Source organism: Danio aesculapii, chromosome 25 (assembly GCF_903798145.1).
Source record: "Danio aesculapii chromosome 25, fDanAes4.1, whole genome shotgun sequence".
In the NCBI taxonomy this organism is placed as follows: Eukaryota; Metazoa; Chordata; class Actinopteri; order Cypriniformes; family Danionidae; genus Danio; species Danio aesculapii.
This window is the reverse complement of record NC_079459.1, coordinates 29,239,069-29,265,851: the sequence shown is the minus strand read 5'-3', so window position 1 is coordinate 29,265,851 and position 26,783 is coordinate 29,239,069. Positions and strand designations below refer to the sequence as shown.

At 37.0% G+C, this 26,783-nt stretch overlaps 2 protein-coding genes across 4 annotated transcripts in view; one reads left to right on the top strand and one right to left on the bottom strand.

The window, feature by feature from the left end:
* The window catches only part of kcnc1b (potassium voltage-gated channel, Shaw-related subfamily, member 1b), a 37,563-nt gene extending 27,601 nt beyond the window's left edge, over positions 1-9,962 (top strand). The window contains exons 3-4 of one of the 2 annotated variants that reach the window (XM_056451725.1): positions 1,585-1,761; positions 9,056-9,962. In XM_056451725.1, the coding sequence (XP_056307700.1) occupies positions 1,585-1,761; positions 9,056-9,165 (287 nt within the window). In that variant the 3' untranslated portion in view covers positions 9,166-9,962. Of the gene's footprint in view, positions 1-1,584; positions 1,762-3,675; positions 4,381-9,055 lie in introns of those variants that run through there. The other variant, XM_056451724.1, reaches the window with a different exon arrangement.
* Positions 1-26,783, bottom strand: part of sergef (secretion regulating guanine nucleotide exchange factor) — a 168,593-nt gene that overhangs the window by 116,410 nt on the left and 25,400 nt on the right. The window contains exon 11 of one of the 2 annotated variants that reach the window (XM_056451743.1): positions 21,309-21,810. The exons of the other annotated variant lie outside the window; for it this stretch is intronic. Coding sequence (XP_056307718.1) covers positions 21,626-21,810 — 185 coding nt within the window. The 3' untranslated portion in view covers positions 21,309-21,625. Of the gene's footprint in view, positions 1-21,308; positions 21,811-26,783 lie in introns of those variants that run through there. 2 annotated transcript variants of the gene reach the window in all.

The window sequence follows — 26,783 nt, the reverse complement described above, 5'->3', positions numbered from 1 at the left end:
GCCATCTGAATTGTGTTCTGATTGAAAATAACATGGGCAATCACCTACAGCCAATGAGAGAGCAGCATCCTCTAGCATGGGTACCTGCAGGCCAGTGGGAGGGTGGGGGAGAAGTTAAAAGTGCTCCCTTTCTGTTTATTTTGACCCAAGAAATTAAGGAAAAACTAGTGGAAATTTGGTAGAAGCACTGTGTCTGTTTGACATGTCATCTGAGCAATACCCCAACCCGGTCGAAAAAAAAGTTGAGAAGAAATTGCTAATTCTCTTCAAAAGCCAGGTGAGCAAAATAAATACATTTTCTACCCCACTAAAGCCTTCTTTTTCCATTATGTAATTAATAATAAAAGATATATTATATGACCTCATTGTTTCCATGTCACTTTTCATATGTTGGTTGTGAGATGGAGTTGGGACAAAGTTGTTGGCGATTCTCCTATTATAAAGTCATGCAGTGTGAAACCCCCTGTCGCCAATCCATCCTACAGTGTAAACACAGCACCGACGAAATGCTACACCGGATAGCAGTGTGAAAACATCAGTGACACGACTACTTTGAAAATCATGCAGTCTGAACTCGGCATAAGTTGTATATCCAAACTTGTTGTAAAAATTGTAATTTTTGCTGCAGTGCACTCTGAAGAAGACATCAGTTGACTAATCAGATTTCAGTTAGTCAAGTCTAGCTGCTCTTTTGGACGTCCAAATTGTTGTAGACGTATTTCTAGGCTAGAGGTATGTATCCCTGTTGTTGGAGACTCAAAGTATTATAGATTCCAGGTCCAACCCTGCTCCAACCAGCATGCTTTTGTGTTCAGGTAATACTGTGTGTTTGATTAAGGTTGAGGATAATGGGTCCCTGATCCCAGACACAATATAACAAGACAATAGGACTTCTAGGGGAACTTGACTAGGTGTAAAATCATGCATGGTAGGAAAGGTGTCTATCTCCTATGGGTGTCAGGGTACTGGAATTCAGTGCCAATCAATACTGAAAAGTCCATTTCTTGCTAACATTTGAGCGCTATATTCTTAAACAGATTTATCCTTGGGTTCAGGTGCTTAACGGAAATGACTGGGAATGGTCATGAAGGTCATCAGTTCACCAAACTCACCACTGTTTACTGAGTGTAACCACAGATACACGGACACTGGAGTGTTTCAAAGTCATGTCAATCATCTTGTTTCTCTACAAACTGACATAGGAGTGATCCGCTGATGAATCTCTTCTTTAAAATGCTCCAGTGTCCAGTTTGGTGAACTGATGACCTTCACGACCAATCACAGTAATTTCTGTTGAGCACAGGAACACAATAACAGATCTGATGTTAATGAAGGTGCTCAATAGCGCTCAAATGTTAGCAGGAAATAGACATTTTTAAAGTTTCAGTATCGATTGGTACTGAACTCCAGCATCGTGACAACCATACTATCTTTCTTGCAGAAATGTAATTCATAGACCAGCAAGTTTGAACTTGAGAGCGGTTTGGTTTTCAGGATGTCGCCGTTTTGATACCCTGAAATAAAACCTGCATGTCACCTTGCATCAGTCTGTAATAAGTCATCTCTCTTTGCCTGTGACTGGAGATTTTAAAGTGAACGGGGAGCCATCCAAAGCTGCCCTGGCCAATGAGGACTGTCCTCACATCGACCAAGCGGTGTCGCCCGAGGAAGTCTTCAGTCCGGTGGACCGCGAAAGACCCTGCTTCCTGCTTACCTCTGGGGGAGAACGAGCCAACCACACTGGGGGAAGAGTCAGGAAGGGTACGTAACCAGCCAATCACTGCTAGCCATCTGAGCACTGCTAGTGCTGTGTCTGAAAATGGAGCAGCTGTCAATCAAAGATGCTCTTTCGATGCAAATCGACCGACTGTCACTCAGCCTTCTTTCTTGCAGTTGATAGCTCCTCAGGTCTGCCGTTACACTAAAGGCTGACAGGAAAAGCTGCAGTAGAAATGACATATTCAAGTGAGCCGTCAACAGGCCTCTTTTAAGTTTTAGCTCAGTCTGAACAAGATCTTTGAGAAGAACATTCAGTGCCAGCTTTTCCTAAAGTATTCACATGAATGCAGTACATTTTACAACACATTTTCAGGCAGATTCAGGACCGTTATTTAAAGGTCCAGGTTTAAATAAAGAAGTTACAAGGTTTTTAAAAGACAATGGTTTTATACAGCATATCAAATAAATAAGCATTATTATATTGCCTAGCAGTGTGCTTGTTTGCATGCAGATTCACAATGGCAGGAGGTCCTGGTGATGGTGAATCTCACAAGAGATGCAGCATGGGATATGGGGCATGTGGTCACATGACAAGAACTCAGCCAGTCAGAAGCTCTCGATTGCATGGTAAAATATCAACAGCATTAGAAAATCCCTGCTACCCTGTGGAAAGACTAACTTACAGGCATATATTCCTATGCTTATCCAGGCTGATTAATGATCATCAACATTCTAGTGATGCTGGATGATCAATGAAGACACACTGGTTAAGTTTGTTAAAACGTTCTGTTGTGTTACAGGTACCAGTTGACATAGCATGACTAGCTTTGCTGGTCTTTTCAACAGGGTAGTCAAGAAGGGTAGTCAACCTCACGCAACACTTTAGGACAAGGGTGCCAAACTCTGTAGCAATAGGTTTACCATAATAGGTTTTCAAGCAACTTAATAGCCAAATAAAGAATTAAACGTGACCCTCCAGGGGCTGAATTTGCCCACCCACTAAGATAGTGTTAAGGCTTTAATTTATACTTCTGCATCAAGCGTGCAGCCTTCGCACGGTAGCAGACCAATCGCAACTATGTGTAGTGCAAGCTCTGTGATTGGTTGGCTTGGTATCGCTGATGAGTGTGGGCGGTGCTGAGAGCCCCGAGCCAGAGTGTTTACAAGTGTTGAGTCCCGTGAAGGAGCTCCAATTGGAAACTGTTGTTTTGTGTTTACCTTTAATTAAAGTTGTTGCACAACACACAGTTGCTGCCTCTGAATGAGTGAGTTTTACCTACTTGTACATTAAGGTAGTGTTCAAAAAAAAAAAAAAAACACCAGCGAAGAAACTCAACGCAGTGGAACCTACTCAACCTCAACCTAAAACCTACTGCCAGCTAGTGTTTTGGAAGTGTTACTGCAGAGCAACACAGACAGCATGTGGGTCACGCCGATCACTCGACGCAGAAGTATAAACCAGCCTTCAGGCTAAGAAATGAATACTGTACATTAGTTGCTTGTTAGCTAGGTAGTTAGCCCCATATTTAACAGAAACGACATGATCTTACAGCTAAATGGGTATCACTGGGTATACGTATGTTGTTTCTTTGTTGGGCTGATGTGTCTGGCTGAGTTCTTTGATATCTCTGAACTTGTGTGATGCTGTACAGCACTGTGAAACTACCCCATGCATGCAGTAGACAGTTTCAAGCATAGAGCGCATGGAGGATGATGCAGTTGACTTGGCAATCAGTCACTGTCAACTGGCTAACCATGAACATAACAAGTACATGACAGGGCAGCACTAACCAAATCTAATCAGCACAAGCACACCGCATCCACTACACATCTGTCCACATACCTACTTTCTGAACCTTATCTATTCATAAGCAAACCTTGGCAGAGAGTCTTTGTCTGGAGTTGAAGGCTGCTCTGTGAGGTTTTACTGAAAGCCCTTTTTCTCTTCAAATGAAGGTTATGAAAAGCCATGGAGCCATAGCAGCATGTCTGGAGGCGTGGCCTCAGTGTCAGCCCTGCCCTGCAGCCCGCCCTGTCTCATGCAGCAGGTCCACTCTCCCATCCCATCCATCCTGTAGCATGGACAACAAAACTAACCAATCAGAGGCCCTCGCTCCGCAGTGCTGCGCTGAGATGCCTGCTCACACTGTGTACCATCCGTCTCTCATTAAACTCTCTTTCATTTGAAACTCTTCTCTTTCTTTGCTTACTCTTCCTCTTCTTGCTCTCTTTTTCAACCCATCTCGTTCCTCTTATTCTCCTCTTCCAATTTGTCTCCCAACTTCCTCCAAATTTCTACTTTCTCTTCCATTTCCTGTCCCTCATCATTCCTCTTGGTTCCACTTTTATTTCTGCTTTCCTTCATTTCTGTTTTACCTCTACCCTCAGTCCTTCTACTTATCTGTTTTCCTGATTCTCCTTTCACCAATGTCTCCTTTTCCTCCTCCCTTCTCATCTATTCTTTCCTTGTTGCTCCATCTCGATCTTTATCTTATCTTCCTTCTCTAATCCTTGCGTCTTCGTCTTCTTCATCACCAATGCTGACCTGTTCTTACCTCTCTACTACTTCCTCTTTTCCACACGGTCTCTCATCTGCCTATACTTCAAGAGATCACACTTAGCTGATGATTGATTATAAAGCTTGTTTGGCATGCTGTCCCGGGAACTGTTGTAGTAGCTAATGAACAGATAGTGATTGCTCTTAAGAGATAACTACTTACTTCGAGCATGTCTATGGTGCCGATTTGGATTAGTCAATTATCTTAAGTTGCATGTTTTTGGACGGTGGGAGGAAACCGGGGAACCTGGGGGAAATCCAAGTGAGCACGGGGAGAACATGTAAACTCCACACAGAAACATCGACTGGCTTGGTAAGGACTAGAACCAGTGACGTTCTTGCTGTGAGGCAACAGTGCTTACCACTGGGCCACCATGCCACCTATTTAGAAAAGGAGGAGGAATAGGGGTGGAAGGGGGAATTCTTCAAAATGAAGATGGCTGTTATATGGAACTTAGGGTATTTATAGCTTAGGAATCATCTAATTGGTGAATCATAAATTGAATAATGCGGGACCGGCCACCAGCAATCATAAGCACGTGATCCTCTCGAAATTAGTTTATAAATAAACTTCACGCAGTGATCTCATCTACCCTCACTATCCTCGCTGTCTCATTCCTTTCCTCTCATTTCTGCACTTTCATTCTTCCCCTTCTCTCTCCTTCACAGCTCCTTCTTTTTTTCCCAAACCCTGAGTGTTTTAAGCTGTGGTTTTCATTAATGGACACCTTTTAAAAGGAAAAAAAGATGACACAATGGCTATTTCATATATGATATAAGATAAGGTTAGTTTGAAGTACAACCATCATGATTCTAGTGATGCACACATCACCAACATAGAAACTTGACTGAAGAACCTCATTTGCATTTGCATGCCTTGCATGGGAAACTATCTGAGAAAACAATGTAAGTTTATTGAAAATATGTAAGAAAAAGTATGTGTTTTTTCCATCCAAAGCTTCTTTAAATATATCTGATGCAGAGTATGACATACAATATATGTAGCAATTGTTTTTATTATTTTTGCAGACATTTTTGCCTTTCCCCAAACTATGATCTCTGGTGTGTTTTAAACACACTGTATCTATTAGTAGCAGCAGCAACGGAGTTGACCATCCGGCTTTTTAACAAATGAATCATGCAAATAGTGAAAAAAATGCACTTTAACTTGACCAGAGCAGGCAAATTGAAACAGCGGAAATTTACAAAACCAGCTATTACAAAAAGTAGCTTTTATTTTCTCAACAAACCCATATTTTTCATAAATCAAGATGTGATTTATCATATGTATATCACATTTTAAATGTTCAACACAGTGTAGCAAATCACATGCAATCTCACACACACACCAAAAATATACTATATACAGTAGATGTATCGTGCAGTTGACGGTAATCGGTGTACTTTTGGGATTACTTGGGGAGAGGTAAATGCATGCACTTTTATGCAAAAATACATATGCGAATGAAAAGCTGTAAATATGAAACCTTGCATGAAATAAATTTTGTATCCAATCTGTAAATAGACTCTGGTTTTCTTTGACAGAACATGCATACATATCTCCTCCCGGTTGCTTGGCAATAGGCTGTGCCTGTATTGTGATGTCTCTTTGATCTTTCACCCAGTCTTTATCACAGAGCTGTTTTCCGGCAGCTATTTTAGGACTCTACAGTCTATATTTACAAAAAGAAAACATGTTATGCAGCTCATAACTCAATCCTATTCAAAAAATCAACAATCACACTTGGATGTTAAAAGGTCAGAAAGGTCAAAGAGAGAGAGAGTGTGTGTGACCTCCCAAAATTGGGGGACTGTAGCGGGAGACCCGAGGCAGTGCTAGTGACGCCTATGCCCTGTTTCGCACACCAGTAGCATGTCATTAACAAAGCATGTCACGATCTCCCACTGCGCACAAACCCAATCACAGCATGAATTAATCATATTAAAGAGAGAGTTCAACCTAAAATTGAAATTCTGTCAAGATTTACTTGCTCCAAACCAGAGTTTGCTCTGTTGAACACAAAAAAAGATATGTTGAAGAATACTGGACATTTGGAACTATTGACCTCTATAGTATTTGCTTTTAAGTATTGTATCCTCAAAAGTGCATAGTAAACACATATAATCAAGTCAGTATAGGCCTCTATGGATCTACTATTTGGTGTGTTGAGAAAACCGGTGGTATGTGTAAGATGAGCGGCCTGCAGAGGAACGTATAAGCTCAACACTATGAGGAGCTTGCCGGAGAATGATTCCATATGTAAAACACTAGTTGTACAGTATATGTAAAACACACGTTAAGCTATATCTGTGTGAGGCTTTTAGGAGAGTGAGTGACATATTATCAAATTAATGTAAGTAATATAATGTGTATTTATCGTATATGGCCATACACACAAAGCGCTTAACAGTCAGAGGGGGGGGGGGTCTCTCCACACCCCCAGCAGTGTGCAGCATCCACTTGGATGATGTGACGGCAACCACATGATAATGGTGCCAGTGTGTTTCACTACACACCAGCTATTGTTGGAGTGGAGAGACAGTGACAGAGCCAATTCGGTGCATGGGAATGATTGGGAAGGACCATGATTGGTAAGGGCAGAGGGAGGGAATTTGGCCAGGACAAGTATGTAAACACTCAGAAGAAGTTACATCTATAGAGACAACTCTGGTATGAAGACATCTGCTTGCATTGCAGTGGACAGGGCCAAGAATAACAGGCCCAAGTGTAAAAAAAAAGGTACATGCATGAAATGTGAAATGGACCTCTCGGTTAGTCATAGACCGGTATATGATTCTTTTTTTTTTTTTATAATAATTTATTCGGGGTTTCACTTTTATTGTGATAGGACAGTGAAGATTTAGAGACAGGAAAGTATGGGGAGCAGAGATAGGGGAAGGGTCGGCACAGGACCTTGAGCCGGGAATTGAACTTGGGTCGCTGTGAACACCTCGGTGCCATGTGTTGACGCACTAACCACAAGGCTTTTAAAATAGACAGACTGTTATATGATTCTGACAGTATGATAACCTTGAATAAAAGTATCACGCTTTCACAGTATTGTGATTAGGTAAAGTCTAGATAGGATACAGCTGTGGTTATATATGCGGATATCAATATAGCATCATTTTTGTGACACTACAACAATTATTAATAATTTTCCAATATTGTGATGGTTGATTCTAGGCAGTGCTTAATTTGTAAATTGTCGCGGTTGAAGAGGGTTGGGGAGTCATGGACGAAGAGGGTTGGCAAGTATGGAAGAAAGTAAAGAGTGGGTGTGCGTGTGAGGAGGGGGATTGGTAAAATGAGATTTCAGAGGAGCCGGATCTGGATCTGGCTTGTTCCGGCACAAATTAAGCCCTGATTTTAGGACTGGGGTAGGGGTAGATGTTAATAAAATTTACGTCAATTTATTGGGTAATTTGATAAGTCACATAAATAATACTTGGTACAATTACTGCTTTTACATTACCGTGACAGTTTGGTTTATAGTTGGGGTAGGGGGAGATGCAACCCAGGCTCATTTTCAAAAATGTACCTTTATGTATACACATTCCTGGAAAGCGTCAAATACATCCCAGGAGCTACGTTTTTTTGCATTTTTTGTTTTCGCAAATCCACCAGAGGCCGCTGTGTGGGCTTTTTCAGACCTTAAGTAAGCACGAAAAGGAACGTCGTCATACTGCCCGGTAGCGTTCGTTTCAAAGACGAAATGCAGCCATACGTACTTCTGGCTACGTAATGTGCGATCTCCAGAAACGTATATAGGGCTACATTTCCAGAATGAGCCTATGTTGGATAGATGCTAATAAAATGCGTAATTTGATACATAATATAAATCATTCTCATTAACTTCCAGCCGGAATCGTATCTCACCTAGCAACAACCTTGTGATTACTGCTCTAAAATATGTCCTTTTTAAATGTCTGCGTAAAAAACAACGTTTTCCTCCATTGAACACAATATATTTCATTTTAAGAAACAATTTGGAACAGCGATTTGTCTGAATCGTAGGCTGAGCAGTAGCTTTCAATGTGGAGATCCTATCGCACAAAAAAACCCCAAAAAAAAAATAGCCGTAAAAAAACAAAACAAAAAGGTATAACAGAAGATTTAGCAGGTTTTAAAACCTCGACTTTTCCAAACCACAGTAAACCTCTAAACTGGTTAGCATCCCATGGCTACCCTCAGTCAAGATTTAAACGAGATGTGAAAACACGAAAGTGGGAGGTAAAAAGACATCTACAAAGACTGTGAGGAGTGGAAACACATCAGATGCTTTTGAAGGTCTGCTTGTGACCATCTCGGCTTTATTATCATGTAATAAAGTCTATTCGGTGTTCAAAACCTCCAGATTGAGCTTGATTAATTAATGAAACAGCCAGAACCACAACACCTACTATCAGAGTCAATGTTTACAGGTTTCCAACATTCTTCAATACATCTCAAAAAACTCAAACTGGTCCAGAACAAGTCAAGGGTGATCATATGATAACAGAACTTTCATTTTTGGGTGAACTCTCCCTTTAAGGATAACCTGTAGACTCTCACGGGATCTGAATGAATGCAGTTTGGAGCATGGAAGACTGCATGGTAAACCTTGAGTTTATCATGAGCCTGTAAAGGAGGTCCGTGTTTGCTTGCACAGTTCGAGGGAACAACAATCCCGCCAACCTTCCCCACCCCTCCCCCATGTCTCTGTGCCGTTCGTTTGGTGTATTAATATGATTTTCCTTGTTGTTTGTTGTTGTTGTTTTCTCTTCGTGTTTTTTTAGAGACCCAGCGCGCCAACCGACGCAGACAACCAGCCGAGTCAGTGTGTGTAATGAACCATGGTGTACCAACCACTATGTGTGTCAACCATAAAGCCACATCCCCCACCTGATAGTACCGTATTTAGCATTGATGTGTGAGTGTGTGTGTGTGTGTGTGTGTGTGTGTGTGTAAGCGCGTTTGTCATAGATTAGCACTTTGAGTTGTGACTGAGAATTAATTCAGCGTAGATGTAGCACAGTAACCAAGAGAAGCTGTAGCTGTTCAGCCGTATGTAGCGGTGTTTCGTTCGTGGTTTGGTGTGCTGTCGTGCTGTGCGAAGTGCCTGTTGTTTTTCCGTTCATTGTGAGTGTCTGTGTTGTGTACGGTGCTTGTGTGTAGTGTTGACCTTTCATTCAAGTGTTTGTTTAAATGTTGTAAAAATGTCACATTTCAGTGGGAAAGAAAACAACATCCTCTGTGATCATGTATGAGTAGGGACAAAAAAAAAGTAGAGATTGTTTTCCGTATTTTTTGTACTACTGTAGATACCATGTAGAAAATGCCTTTTGCACTGTTTGCACCGTTCACTTTTACATTCCTTTCTGTAGAGCAAATGACAGTTTGGTATGTTTTGTAGCTCACATGTTTGGCTGGTAACTTTTGAGATGAGCCGCGTCCCAATCAGGCGTGATGTGATTGTAATATAATTTACACCCACAGTGAAATCTTATTGACTGAAAATGTTGTGTTTGATGTCTAATTTAAGTCTACTAAATTGTGATTGGTAGTGATGGGAAGTTCGAAGCCGACTGAGACCTTTGAGTGTCTTTTGGTTGTTTTTTTTGGAAGGACACTGTATTCAGCTGGGAAAACAAGTATTAAAGACGTCAACATTTCTCTCAGGAAACATATTTCTAAAGGTGCTGTTGACTTTTTTACCAGATGTTGGTAACAACCAAAAAAAATCCATAAATGCAAAGAAAAAATTAATTATTTTACAAATTAAGTTATGCATAATAAAATGAAATGACAGTGGGAAAAAGTATAGAACACACGAAGAAAGGGAGGATTAGAAAGGCAGTGAAAGCCCAGACAGCAGCTGAAACCTCTCAGTAGTTCTTCACCAACCCTCTGCCCTTCATCACTGCTTCAGTCTAACTTCTACATTAACAGGATAATGAAACCAGGGTGGACATTTCAGCAAGACAATGATCCAAAACACAGGAAACTCTCAAATGCTTTCAGAGAAAGAAAATCAAGCTGTAGAATGGCCCAGACAATCACCTGACTCGAATCCAATAGAAAATACAAATTAAAGATCAGATTTGATAGACGAGACACACAGAACCATCAAGATTTTTACACTCTGTTAAAGTCTGTGAAAAAAATCACACCTGAGCAATGCATGTAACTTTATTCTTCATATGAGAGGCGTCTTTAAGCTGCCGTCATTAAAAAAAGCCTTTTATATAAGGTAACAAAGAGCCCATATTATATAAATGACCTTTCATGTAGTGTATAACACAGCTCTAAGTGAAGTGAAATATCCAGCTGTGGCTTAAATCTGAAAGTGCATCATGTTTAAAACTATTGATTCATCTGTAAAAAAGTAAACTCATAGTGCTTCAAATGAATTGTCTTGATAATGAGTCTTTAGCCCCGCCCAATTGTTGCGCACGCAAACCTGGGAAAATTGAAACCCTCGGTAGTTGAAATTACGAGTTTTCCGGGATAAATACCAAAAACGGGAGGTTGGGTCAAAATATGACCCTTTTTAATGTATAATAGGGGCTCTTTAAATATGTTTCAGAAGTTCAATGCTTTCTCCTTGTGTCATTTTATTTTTATTACACACAACTCATATTTCAGATTTGTTTTATTATTTTGTTCGTATTGTTTGGGGTTTTTACCAAAACTGGTTCAATTTTTTGTTAACAGCTCCTTTACATATATTATTCCCAGGAAAAAACATGACGTGTTTAATACGTATTTTTCCCACTGTATTATATAACTGCAGGTTAACTAAGTTTATATATATATATTTATTGAATAATTATAATATAATATTATATATATATTTGTATGTATGCATATATACATACACACAGTTGAAGTCAGAATTATTAGCCCCCCTTTGAATTGTTTTTTCTTTTTTAAATACAGAGCAAGGAAAATTTCACAGTATGTCTGATAATATTTTTTCTTCAGGAGAAAGTCTTATTTGTTTTATTTCGGTTAGAATAAAAGCAGTTTTTAATATTTTAAAAACAATTTTAAGGTAAAAATTATGAGCCCCTTTAAGCAAATATTTTTTTGGATAGTCTACAGAACAAACCATCATCATACAATGACTTGCCTAATTACCCTATCCAGCCTAGTTAACCTAATTAACCTAGTTGAGCCTTTAAATGTCACTTTAAGCTGTATAGAAGTGTCTTAAAAATATCTAGTAAAATATTATTTACTGTCATCATGACAAAGATAAAATAAATCAGTTATTAGAAATGAGTAATTAAAACTGTTATGTTTAGAAATGTGTTGATAAAATCTTCTCTCTGTTAAACAGAAATTGGGGAAAAAAATAAACAGGGGGGCTAATAATTCTGACTTCAACCGTATATGTGTAGATTAATATACACAACTCCTTAAATTTTATGATTTTGATTGTAAAGCAATAATGTGCACCTTTTTAAATGTGCTTTCACTAAATTATTAGTGTGAAAAGCGTTATACAAATACTTGAATTTTTTTGAGTCGGTTCATTCATTTTTGTTCTATTCGCCTTAAAATGTTAATGAGCAAATGTAATGAGTTGCTTCCCAAACAAACATGCAACAAGCCCAAATGTTGATCACATTACAAACATGTCAGAACTATTTATTAACTACTAATTATGGGTCTTTTGTCTGTGATTAGCTCAGCTTACCTCTTTTCTGACAAGTTTGAGTCATTTTTCAAATCTCGTTTGTTCCCTTTTCAACAGCTCCATATAAACTTTTGGAGCCTGAGCCATGACTGATTTGCTCATGTCTCGAGTCATCAAACGGGTTTTGGGTAAAAGACGTGAAAGACTAAATGAAATCAAAATGACAGTTCATCTCCATCATACAGGTGGAAATAAACAAAAAATCTATTACCACATTCAGTATTACAGAAAAGAACAATCCTGAGAGAAATTTAAACACATAATAATAATAATCATTGGCCAATTAATCGAAGGCACATTTTGGCAGTAAATGCGGCTCTGTAATCAGCTGTAAATCTCCAGGAGTTGCTTCCAGATGGACGCCGCGTTTACTACAGAGAGCCAACGTTCACTAACAAGCTTCGCAAAAAATCCTGAATGATTTAATTAGTGCAATCCTTAAATCAAAAAGAATCATTCTGCGATTTAACAGCTGTTTGTGTGTTGTTGACATTAATCTGAAAGCATGTGAAAATGTCACATTTAATAACATGTTTTTGCTCCAAACTCAATATTATAATTTTAGTCGAGTGTTTGAAATGTATCATTCTGTGAGATGATTCTGTAGTCGTGAGTATATTATTCACATTGAGTCGGTATAAGCAGTTAAAATCCTCTGCTCTGTTCGATTTCCCATATTTCCCCATATTAATCGTTTTCCACGCCCTTTAGCGTTTGGAGGAAATTTACGTCTGATGACAGAGTCAAGTTTCCCTGACAAGACGTGCATGAATATCACAGCTATTTGCTGATTTGCGATCTTGATTTCATTTCAATGAATTATGCAACACTAAGCGTCAAGCACGAGTGGTTTACATGTTAAGTCAATGCAAAGACGCGAATAGACATCCTGTGGCGCGATACGTGTGAATGAGGCGGCTCAAATGATTTGATTCATGCGAATGAAGCAGCGCAAGTTGAGCGTTTTGCGCAATTGACTCGCTTAACTCGTGTATCGCACAAATTGTTGGAAAATCTGAACTTCAGCAGACATTCCTGCTGCATTAACCAATCAGGAGCTTGCTCTTGTGAGGGGCGTGATTATGACACAGCACCTGTTGTTGATGTCCCAGGAGAAAATCCTCCTGCCAACACCGACAACAGTTTATTAAACTGGGCTCGGCTCAGTCAGAAGCACAGCTGAAAGCTTCCATCATCCAGGTTAAGTTTCTGGAGGAGTTTATGAGCTCATGGATCTGGGTGCACGTCAGAATGGATCAAGTGGACTCAGGCACGGTTCCAAACGAATATATGCTGTTTTTCAGTCTTCTTAAAGCACATAAACTATTATACGCTGTTCTTTTAATAAAATCCACGTTAACCATTTAGCAATGAAGCTAGAGTCACCTGGCAGACAGAGGGCCAGCCCATGACGCGGCAGGGCCCTGCCTGCGATTCTGCGTCTGTTGTGAAGTGAATTAGACGCGCAAATAAAGCGAGTAAACTCAAAACGTTCAAGCGTCTATTTAGGTGTAAATAGCACGAATAGCACGAACACAGCTTAACAGTAACTCTGCACCTAGAGCTGGGCCGATTAATGATATTACATACAATCGTGATAAAATGTATGTCGATAACAATGATAAGCTCTGGACTTTTTACTGTATATTGATCTAAGAGCCAATCACACAGCAGAAATGTGCAATGGCAATCTAGAAGTGTGTTGATATTAGAGATATACTGAATGCCACCGAAAATAGTTTATGCTGTTTAATGGATCCTCTAATATTTGTGGTTTCAGTCATTGTTGGGGTACTGTTTTATCTTATATCTAAATATATATCGTTATTGTTCAATATGCAAAAGAATGAATCGAGATTCATTTTTGCCATATCGCCCAGCCCTATCTGCACCAGTTTCTAAAAAGGAACTGAATCTTTAAATCACATGTAAAAAAACGAATCAAAAACCCAAAGACTCGAAAGATGAACTAATCAAATCTTTTTCAGGCTTATAAGTGCTTCCCATGACAGACGAATGACTCAAACTTGACAGAAGATTCAAGAAATGAACTAATCTTCACCACCACCAGTGCAATGTGCCTATACACTATTGAACAAATCATTCACTTAGTGAACTTCTTGATCCTGAGTCACATTAAAGATGTGTTCAAAATAAGTGAATCGTTCAAGAACGACCCATCACTAGTGATTAGCTCTTTTCAGCATGAGCATTTTTAGCATAACGAGTCCAACATGTCACGCCTGGTTGGAACGTGGTTGGATTTGAAGGCACGTTAGCGCATATATGGGACCAAACTCACAATTTCTGACGGAATGACAACACCATCATTGAGTTTGATGAGGAAAAATGTTTAATAAATGCTTTTTGAAAGCCAGGTTATGACGGTTTTCACGAAACAACATCACAAGAGACAATCCTGCGCAATACAGCAACACAACAACTCTTTATAGAGAACATACAGGGTTTACACGGGATGGAATAAAGGATAGGAACCGATACTGTGTCTTAAGTTTGTTTCAACGTTTATTTTTCATTGTTGTGAAAATGTGAAGTAAACCCAATTTTTTGGGGCCAAACTAGCGCACTGCCAGTTGTATCACAGGAATGTCGACGTTGGGTCGTTTCCTTATAATATGCTGGACTGTTCAAAGACCCGACCACATCAGAGCACAAACTTCCGAAACCAATACATTTAAGAGGTTTACAGTCTTTTACGAATGCGTCGTTTTTGGATATTCAACTTCCTGACTGCAAAAGGCTCATGTTTGTGCTGTTTTGTGAGACGTTCCTTGTGTTTTTCAGCACATTGCAGTGCGTAGTATGGATAGTTATTTAAAACCAGGTGGTGTTCTCATTGATGGTTTGAGTTGACATGTTGTTAAGGCTATTTTGTGTCTTTTTCTGAAGAGAGAATTTTAAAAAAGCAATGAAAACTACAAATGATGATAATAAAAAGCACTAAAACACTGATTTTGTGTGTTTTTCATTCTTTTAAGGCTGTACAGATATGGACTTGGTACACTGAAAAAAGTGTTGCATGCAAAACTGTTGCAAACAATTTATTTGTGTTGAATTTAAACAAACAAATGAAATAGAGCAATGTTCAACTTAATTTATTTGTTTAAATTCAGCCCAAACAAATTGTTTACAACCACTTAACGTAAAAAAAGTTAGTAAATTCAAGGAATCCTCTTTGAATAATTTTTTTCAGTGTAGTACAGAAACTATAACATTATGAATTAACACAGTCAAACACAACCAATATAAATACAATTTCTCTTTCTCTTATACACTACCTGACAAAAGTCTTGTCGCCTATGCAAGTTTTAGGAACAACAAATAATAACTTGACTTCTAGTTGATCATTTGGTATCAGAAGTGGTATCAGAAGGCAAAGGCCTCTAGATTACGCTTATTTTACCCAAATAAAATATGATATTGATTTTGAATGATTTAATTATGACAGTAAGGTCTGACTTTGTTTATACAAAAGTCTTGTCACTTAACAGCAATAATGTACAGTATAGAATATAAAGTCATGGAAAAAGATTTAATATTCTGTATGACTATCATGAGCTTGGAGGACTGCATCTATACATCTCTGCAATGACTCAAATCACTTATTAATAAAGTCATCTGGAATGGCAAAGAAAGCGTTCTTGCAGGACTCCCAGAGTTTATCAAGATTCTTTGGATTCATCTTCAGTGCCTCCTCCATCTTACCCCAGACATGCTCAATAATGTTCATGTCTGGTGACTGGGCTGGCCAATCCTGGAGCACCTTGAACTTCTTTGCTTTCAGAAACTTTGATGTGGAGGCTGAAGTATGAGGAGTGCTATCCTGCTGAAGAATTTGCCCTCTCCTGTGGTTTGTAATGTAATGGGCAGCACAAATGTCTTCATACATCAGGCTGTTGATGTTGCCATCCACTCTGCAGAGCTATCGCATGCCCCCATACTGAATGTAACCCCAAACCATGATTTTTCCTTCACCAAACTTGACTGATTTCAGTGAATCTTTGGTCCATGCAGGTTCCAGTAGGTCTTCTGCAGTATTTCTGATGATTGGGATGCAGTTCAACAGATGATTCATCAGGAAAATCTACCTTCTGCCACTTGTCCAAATGATCAACTAAAAGTCAAGTTATTATTTTTTGCTTTAACAACTTGCTTTTATAAACAACAAGACTTTAGTCAGGTAGTGTACATGGATGGATTAGTAATTTGTAGTTTTGAGTTGTGTCCACTAATTAGTCTACTAATGACATTTTCTCGTTGTTTACAGTTCTGCATAAAATGACTAAAAGAAAGTTTTCGACCTTTATATCAACTTTAAAAAACAATACCAGTGTTATTACTTAAAATTATGTATATAACAAGCGTAAACAACAAAATTATTAAGTTTTTTTGGGACAATTTAACTGTTTTATGTTTAATCCACTTAAATTTGTAAAAACTAGTAAGTTTACTTAATTCTTTCATGTTGTCCCAACACAAATTGATTGGGTCAATTTTTTTACAGTTACAGTGTTTTTACAGTGTTTACTTTTTTTACAGAGTTGGGAAGAGTTACAAAATTAATATTTGGAGAAATAAATGCTCTGAACATTTTTAAAATTTGAATTATCTTAATTATTTCCCATAGCTGTATACAGTTGAATGCAATATTATTAGCCCCCCTGTGATTTTTTAAAATTTTTATTCTTTTTCAGATATTTGCCAACTTTTTTAAAGACAATTTCCACAGTATTTCCTATTATATTTTTTCTTCTGGATAAAGTCTTATTTCTTTTAGACTGGCTAGAAAAGCAGTTTTTTTTTTTCCGGATTATATATTATTATTATTATTAGAAGTTTAGCAGACATTCACTTGTGAATACACTTAAAAAAAAAAAAAAAAAAAAAAAAAAAAAAAAAAAAAAACATAAAACTTACATTTTTACAATTAGACATTAAAAAACAACAACCAATAGTCAAGAAAATTAATAATTAAACAAAAATTAAACATACTTCCCCCTAACCAAATCCCAACCAGTGCTATCCAATGGTAAAAGTGTTTGTTCCTCACCACTGTCACCATTGGCTTGCTTGGTTTGGGACTTGTGGAGCTGCGCATCGATGGGTTTGCTCTTCAGTGTTTGGACTTTCAGCAGTTAAAATTAAACTGAACTAAACTGAATTCAACTCTGAAAACTGGAATGACACAGTTTCCATTTACTAGAACTTCTATGTTGAGCTGCTTTGACATAATCTACATTTTAAAAGCGCTATAGAAATAAAGATGAATTAAACTCAATAAAAGCAGATACTAAAGGCATCGTAAACATATGAATCACATATGATTTTTCACATATGAGTTTGTAGAAAGGAAATAAAAGGGGAGCAAATTTATTCAAATAACAAAATCTATTAAGGTATACCTGATTTTTTCCAAATGTAATGTACCTGTTAACTTTGTCAGCATCAATTTAAGAATTGAAACTTCTTTAAAAGCATTAAAAAAATTAAGGTTAATATTATTAGCCCCCTTAAGAAATGTTTTTTTTTGTTTTTGATTGGCTACAGAACAAACCACTGTTATCTAAATGACTTGCCTAATCAACTTAAATTCCCTAAATAAACTAGTTTAGCCTTTAAATCACACTTTAAGCAAAAAACTAGTATCTTATGTAACTACTAGTAAAATATCACGTACTGTCATCAAAGCAAAGACAAAAGAAATTAGTTTTAATCGCTTTAAAAATGTGTCAAATGAACCTCTTGGTTAAACAACACCTGTGAAATATCTGAAAAATTTCACAGGAGGGCTAATAATTTTGCCCTCAAGTCTATATAAATTGTCAGTCGGAGACTCTGTGCCTTCCAGCAGGTCATTTCACTGCAGTAAATCTGTTTCAGTTACTGGTTTTACAATGAAGGTTGTTTAAGTGCTTTTCTATGTCCTCATGAGGTAAAAGGTCAGAGAAAACGATCCTTGACTACCAATCATAGTAAATGAAGCGTGATTGGCCATTTCGGCACTGATGTGTACAAAAGCCATCTGGAGAATGAACATCTGACTCAGTCGGACTCTCCTCAGTCAATACAGTGTTTCAGAATGGCTGTAAAAGCAGTGATAAATCACTCAATGCACATGGTTTAAGATTGGGGGGGGGGGGGTTGGCTTTCCATAAAGTGTTTTTTTTTTGTTTAACATAGGAAAAAAAAATCTATAATACACTTTTAAGTGTTTCTTTTATCACACTTGATCAATTTTTAAATGCAATAAATATATTTTTTTAATCTCTAATTTATAAATCAGCTCTTACAGCTTAAATACAGCTCTCTTTTTTTACTGGAGATGTTCAAAAATAATTTCCCTGATTATATACAGTGTAGTATTTTCTAATTTATGCAGAGATAATTCTTTTTTACATCTAAAATAAGTAGAAAAAAGGAAATAAGAACCTTAAACCTGTAAATAACTAATATTCAGATTTGTTAGTATGCTAAAAAAATATGCAAATTAGTGCATGCTTAATGAAAACAGCGTTGGGGGTAACACATTATATGTAACGCACATTAGGTAATAATAATAATAATAATAATAATATTAATAATAATAATAATAATAATAATAATAATAATAATAATAATAATAATAATTCCTTACATTTAAATAGCGCTTTTCTGGACACTCAGAGCACTTTACACATTGGGGGGAATCTCCTCATCTGCCATCTGTGCAGCATCCACTTGGATGACACGATGGCAGCCATATTGCACCAGACTGCACACCACACACCAGCTGATTGGTGGAGAGGAGTGATGATGCCAATTATGATACGAGGATGGTTAGGAGGCCATGATGGACAGAGGCCAGAGGGCAAATTTGTCCAGGATATCGGGGTTAAACCCCTACTCTTTTTCGAAGGACATCCTGGGATTTTTAATGACCACAGAGAGTCAGGACCTCGGATTAACGTCTCATCCGAAAGACGGCGCTCACTGAGCAGTATAGTGTCCCCTTCACTATACTGGGGTGGTAGGACCCACACAGATCCCAGGTTGAGTGCCCCTGCTGGTCTTACTAAAACCACTTTTGGCAGCAACCTAGCTTTTCCATGTGGTCTCCCGTCCAGGTACTGACCGGGCACAGCCCTGCTTAGCTTCAGTGGGCTACCATGTGAGAGTTGCAGTCGGCGATATATATTATATATATATATAATAATAATATACAGTATATATAATATTACTTTTACAAAGTAACAAGTAAAGCATTACTTTTAAAAATAAGTAATATTATTTGAGTTACTTTTAAAAAAATTTACGTGAGGTACTTTTTACCCTGCTTAATTGGCTTTTACAAAATATTGCTGAATAAAATGACCTTAGTCAGATTAAATCACACACTCAATGACAGAGTGTGCTGCGAGGGAACAGACAGTCGGCTCACACTCATCATCATCTTTTTTCCACAGCAGATGAGTCTGTGTACTGTTCTAGTAACTGAATAACTTAGGATATTGGTTTATTTCGAGTCAGAGAGAGTATCCGGTATGTTGGTACTTACTGAAGACGCAAACCGTTTCACGACAACTCTGTTCAATTTAATGAACTACTTCGACTGGTTCACTTAGAAGATCCGGTTAAACCAAACGATTCATCACTACAGACAGTCAGAATCAGAAACAACGGCAGGCCGCAGGCTTACATTTGTTCTTGTTATTTTGAACTCATTGAAGAAAAGAAGTGGATTGTCGTTAAGTGTAAGTAAAACTTTTGACAACTGCAAGAAACTCGACATCGAAAAAAACAAACAAAACAAAACTGGATGCGAAGCACTACACCTGCACCCCAACACCAGCTAAACAACAAATGACTGACATCAGTTCACCTTCTCCAGGTAAAACACTTCATTCAACTAAACTCAAAAAATGGTTATTGCTTTTATTGTTGAGGAGAAGCAGACACTGTCTACAGTAGAAGCGACTACTGTTTTGTAATATAGTATAAGTTTTTCTCTTTTGGGATACGATTTACACATTTATGGCCACTTGAAGCAATTTATTCAATGTACAGTATGAAGCTCAAAGATTTATTTTGACTTGAGGATTTTTTTATTGTCTTACTGTTTATTTTGTTATTAAACATTTTAAATGTTTAAAATCTGTTTTTGCCTTAATATAAATTATTTCATGTTAGTACTCTTAGGCTTTATTGCAGTCTTTATCCTAACGGACAGTGAATTTACTTAACTAATAAAACAAAACATACAAAAGTAGCAAACACACTACTTCACATGGAGTCATTAATCTGTGTATACAACATATATAGCTCTGGGCTCAGAAAGTTCTCAAAATATACTTCTATCCTAAATTCTTTTAAAGGAAAATAAAGGTGTGGGTTATATAGGTGGCTGTTAAATGCAAAGCTTCTCTACAAAGAAGGTGAAAAACACCTGCTGAAAGAGATCAAACCTCAGCCAGGTAAGGAAAAGTAACGCAAAAGTAACTCAAAACTAATGTAATGCATTACTTTCTATGAAAAGTAACTAAGGGCCTACTCACACTATGCTATCCGAACCATGCCAGGCCCGTTTCATTTCGTTTCCGGGATCGTTTGAGAAGTGTGAGTGCGCTGAATCGGGCTCAGGCACAGTTCACTTGGCCGACCCTGGCCCGGTTGGAAGAGGTGTGCGGTTCACTTGGGCTTTGGTGCGGTACGCTTGTGTGTGAGAGCAAAACGCGCCTAAGCCCGAAACTGAAGGCGAGACGTGACTTTTAAGGGACTGTTTCACATAGATTTATTAATCATTCTTACCGTTCAATGAACGCAAACTGTCGTAGATTATTAAAGTCGCAAACTCCCCACTGCACCACAGCTGCGCCTTCAGCAAACCTCCTTATTCCTGCAGCATGAGGACTTTTTGATTGTTTATGAGCGTCAAAAGTGGCGGACCTGCTCGGCGAAATATTTGACTGTGTGTCACCGCATCGCAAACAAATAAAACAATATAACTAATGAAATCTCTGGTGTGCTGAGCGAGAGCGCTTCTCTACTGAACAGTGCATCATCGATGACATAAGTGTGCCCAGGCACCAAATGTAATGTGAGCGCGGGCCATCGGGGGAGACGGGAGGGGGGACAAGCGTGCTTTAACCCGGTTCAAATCAAATGTACATAGTGTGAGTACGCCCTAAGTAGCGCATTTAGTTACTATTTTGTGGGAGTAACTCAATATTGTAATGCACTACTTTCAAAAGTAAGTATCCTCAACACTGATCATGGATTTTTTGCATACCTAAACAACATTTAAAAAAGAAAGCTAGTTATATTCATCATGTAATCCATCAACTGGGGAATTATTGTGATAACCATTCATTTATTTGTTCATTTAATTAGTATTTTTACCCTATTTACCAGCAGTGTCTTGTCTTAACATACTAAAATGTACAATAAGCTGCCGAAAATAAATAAATAATCTAATTTAAGACATGAAGTCGGTCTAAACAAAAATATTTTTAGCACGATGATGCATATTTTAAACCTTCTTAATGTGTTCGTTTGCGATTTTGATCTGAAATCTGGCCTTTTAAATGTGCCTTTGTGAATAATTCATCAAATGGTTGTGTAAGCTGACAGTTTCTGTGACAGTCAGGAAGGTGAAAGTTAGACCTGCTCATCTTGCTGAGTCTTCACTGCTCTTCAAACTGCACAGTGCCATTGAATGCCCTGCGCCACAGCCAATCAGAAGAGCCGCAGCATCGGCAAGAGCAGGGATTGGCTGAGGTTGCGTGATGTCATAAAGGGAACCGTCGCCACACATTCCATGTTCATTCCAGCCCCAGGAGAAGATCCGACCCCCTGAAGAGAGACAGACAGACAGATTTAATCCATGACTATGGAAAGATGAATATTTAATTATTTTATTTACTATTCATTTTCCTTCGGCTTAGTCCTTTTATTAATCAGGGGTCGCCACAGCGGAATGAACCACCAACTTATCCACCATATGTTTCACACAGCGTATGCCCTTCCAGCTGCAACCCAGTACTGCGAAACACCCATACACACTCATTCACACACATACACAAGGCAATTTAGTTTATTCAATTCACCTATAGCGCATGTCTTTGGACTGTGGGGGAAACCGGAGCACACGGAGGAAACCCACACCAAACACAGGGAGAACATGCAAACTCCACACAGAAATGCCAACTGACCCAGCCAGGACACGAACCAGCTACCTTCTTGCTGTGAGGCGACAGTGCTAACCACAGAGCCACCATGTCACCCATTTTATTTACTAATTAATGAAAAAATATTTAATATAATACAATATAACATATTATAATATAATATAATTGAATATAATTGAATATAATAATATAATTTAATATAATATAATATAATATAAAACAAAACTACCCATTTTTATTTAGAAAAATTATACAAAATTAAAATATATATATATATATTAAAGGGAAAATAAATGACAAAATGACAGATTTTATAAAATTTTTTATTACAACTAAAACGAATATAGTGCAACAGATTAATTACCAATTTGTTTGCAAATTCATTTAAAAAGGGTCATTTGGAGTCTCCAGGTGGCCTGCTTTGGGGAGCGCCTAGACATTCAGTTAGATAAAATTTGGCTTGGTAAGGCTTCATGCTTTGATCCAATTGTCTTTTCAAACTAATAGTGCTTAATTACAGTCATCTACAGGCATCAGTTAAGATAACAATTTTAGGCAGATTTTTTGTTTTCAGTGTCTTCTAAGTTTAATTACTCAATACATTTACAGTGATTCTGACTATTTACATTTACATTTACATTTAGTCATTTAGCAGACGCTTTTATCCAAAGCGACTTACAAATGAGGACAAGGAAGCAATTTACACAACTATAAGAGCAGCAGTGAACAAGTGCTATAGACAAGTTTCAGGTGTGTAAAGTCTAACACACCTGATTAAGAAATAAACCTCAGTGTGTCACCTTTTTCAAGAGACCAAAACCACACATACACTAAAAAAGGTTAAAAAATAGCATGCAATTTATTTTGGGTAGGCATTTTAATCTGATATGACAGGAACGCAATTAAATTCATTTTACTGTAAAATTATTTAGAAAGATTAATTTTTACCACAAAAAAAAAAAAAAAAAAAAAAAAAAAAAAAAAATATATATATATATATATATATATATATATATATATATATATATATATATATATGAAAAGAGACAAATATGCAAATTGGTGCATGTTTAATGAAACAATGTTTTTATTGTAAAATAATTAAAAAAGGGCTACACTAGTACTGGGTTGCAGCTGGAAGGACATCCGCTGTGTAAAACATATGCTGGATAAGTTGGAGCTAAGTAGGACTAAGCCGAAGGAAAATTTATGAATAGTATAATGTAATATAATATAATATAATATAATATAATATAATATAATATAATATAATATAATATAATATAATATAATATAATATAATATAATATAATATAATATAATTTTTATTTTGTTTTTAATTTTCATACTCATGTATATATTAAAAGAAAAAAAGACAAAATTACAGATTTTATAAAAGCATTTCTATTACAACGAAAATCAATATAGTGAAATAGAACCTGCAGATAAAATAAAATCAAATCCAATTTACTATGACCTATTATGTGAAGCTGCTTTGACACAATCTACATTGTAAAAGCGCTCTACAAATAAAGGTGAATTGAATTGAATTGAAAATAACAATTTATTTACAAATTTATTTAAAGTCATTTTATTTGTAAAATAATTCAGTAAAGCCTTATTTTTACCACAAAAAAATTCAATGAAGAGACAAATATGCAAATTAGTGCATGTTTAATGAAATAATGGATTATTTGCATATTTAAACATAACATTTTATAAAGCTTGTAATATTTGTCATGTAATTAATCAATGGGCAAACATTGTGATAGCCATTCATTTATTTGTTCATCTATTTTTATTTTATAAAACATCTTTATTACAATGAAAAACAAATATAGTGAAATAGAAGCTACAGATTAATTAACAATTCACTTTATTTACTAATTTGTTTCAATTAATTTTACTGTAAAATAAATTTTAAAAGCCTTATTTTTACCAGTCAACAAAAATTATAATCAAAAAAGAGCCATTTAATATTTATATAATTATATATACAATTTATTTAATTGTTTATTAACTAAGCAATTTATTTATATATTATATTTATATATGGGCAGCATGGTGGCTCAGTGGTTAACACTGCGGCCTCACAGCAGTCCCGGCTGGGCCAGTTGGGATATCTCTGTGGAGTTTGCATGTTCTTCCCTTGTTCGCGTGGGTTTCCTCCGGGTGCTCCGGTTTCCCCCACAGTCCAAAGACAAGCACTATAGGCTGTAGTGTATGAATGTGAGAGTGTATGAGTGTTTTCCAGTACTGGGTTATGGCCAGAAGGGCATATGCTGTGTAAAACATATGCCGGAATAGTTGGCGGTTCATTCCGCTGTGGCGACCCCTGATAAATAAGCGACTAAGATGAAGGAAAATAAATGAATGAATATTATATCTATATATATTTATAATAAAATCACTAGAATTAATTATAAATCATTTTAACAAATAGATAAATTATATTTTTTTATAAACAAGGGCAGATAAACAGAGCGATCGGCAGAATAAAATCTGATTGGCAGACTGTGTGTGTCATTGTTATGAATGAAGACGTCCAGATGAAGCTTGTGAATGTGCGGATCTGACAGAGTCATCTCGAACAGCTCTTACACACGTCCAGCTGGTAGGCGTGGCCAAGCCTGCATCGCCATGGAAGCATGTGCCTCGGCAACATGCTTGCATAACAGCTCCTGTCGCCACGGCAACCAGGAGCGGGAACGCTTTCTCAAGGGCAAAACTCATTCTGTCTGCCTGCCACACTTCAGCACACGCGCACCCACAATCCAGAGCTCGACAATCACAACGACATCAAAACAGCTAAAACCTGATTTTTAATTGTGTTTTACAAAAACAAAAGTAGGACTGTTTTGCATGACAATAATATTTATTAAAAAAAAAGATGTCACTGGTCATTTTTCTGACTGGTTTTGTGGTGTTCTTTTCTGTGCAAATACAATAGATCCATTCCATATAATATAATGTTGTGCATATGTATCTATTTGATTTTCATTTGATGTCAAGCCTCCCTTGGACAGCGGTTGAGAATTAGCAAGTCTGCTAAAACACTTAAACAAATGCATTTGGTTGTCCAGTGTGTCCATGTCAAATAAATAAATAAACATACTTTCAGTCTTTTGCTTTTCTAATGAAAGAACCAACGAGCTATGTAGTTTATTTGATGGAAACACTCAGAGAAACAAATAGAGAAGGAAGTTGGCACATTTTGCATATCACCTAGAGTTAAACAGTTGAATTTTACCATATTTTTGAATCCATTCAGCCGATCTCCGGGTTTGGCGGGAGCACTTTTAGCCTAGCTTAGCATAGATCATTGAATCGGATTAGACCATTAGCATCTTGCTCAAAAAAAAAAAGAAAAAAAAAAAAAGAGAGTTTTGATAATTTTCCTGTGTAAAGCTCGACTCTTCTGTAGTCAAATTGTGTATAAGACTGAAAGAATATGAAGTTTTCTAGACCAATATGGCTATGAACTAAACCCTCATTCTCTCAATCCTCGATTATTACACCAGAATGAGAGAATAGTCCCAAGACATACCGGTCTAGAAGATATCAACCTTTCATTTTTCATCAGTCTTAGTACACGATCGCAAAATGATCCTATTTCCAAAAAAGGTGGAGCGTTCCTTTAAGTGTTTATCTCTTAAAACTAATTAGCATATACATTAGCAAACCTAATTTAGCATATCTAACTCTAAACAAGCTCAAAAAAACTATAAAATGTCGTTTACATTAACTAAATCTTAAAAATGTTTATCAAAAATACTGGATTAATTTGTGTTTTGCCCACCAGAATTTTAAATTACAGCGCTTTCATCATTAATCTAAGCACTTAAATGTCATCCTAAATACAGATTATATATCATTTAAAGCATTAAATTATATGTATTTGGATTTTACACCAGTAGTCTGATATATTAATGTAAAAATGATTTACATGTGTGGATAAATAAAGAGCAAGTGCACCAAACTGCTATTTCTGACATGTTTAACTCTCTATTAAATTTCATTAAAATCCTGAAATCATTATCGTCATCATGATGTGTTTAAGACTGACCAAAATCTGCAGAAATTTCCAACAAAAATGCGAGTTCCTCAGAATTTTGCAGCATTAGCTCTGCTTAGCACTAAATCCTGGAGGGACTGAAAAACACAGCCCCATTTTTATTTTGTTCAGCAAATGATGCTCTTTGAGTGTGGATTATGTGTCATTCTCAAAAACAAGAGCACTGGTTCTCAGAGGCTGATGTGCAGCACAACTGTTCCCATAGCAACATTCTTACAGACCATAGAAACACAGTACAGCATACTAATCTGGACAAGAGAAATCATGAAGAGAGAGAGAGAGGGGGGGGGGGGGAGATGCTTGTCTGATTCACTGCATAAAGTCATTTAAAGAAACATAAAGCATCGTTTAGGGGTCACACAGGGTTCCTTCAAAGAAAAAAAAAACAGAAAACTGGAAATGTAATGGAAATCTATGCATATTTTGGTTAAATTATGAGGGAATTAATCATTTTTTACTACATTGCAGTTTGTTTCTACAATTTTATGAGCTATTGTTCCATTAACATTGATTTCCATCCATTTATCTGTCATATATATATATATATATATATATATATATAT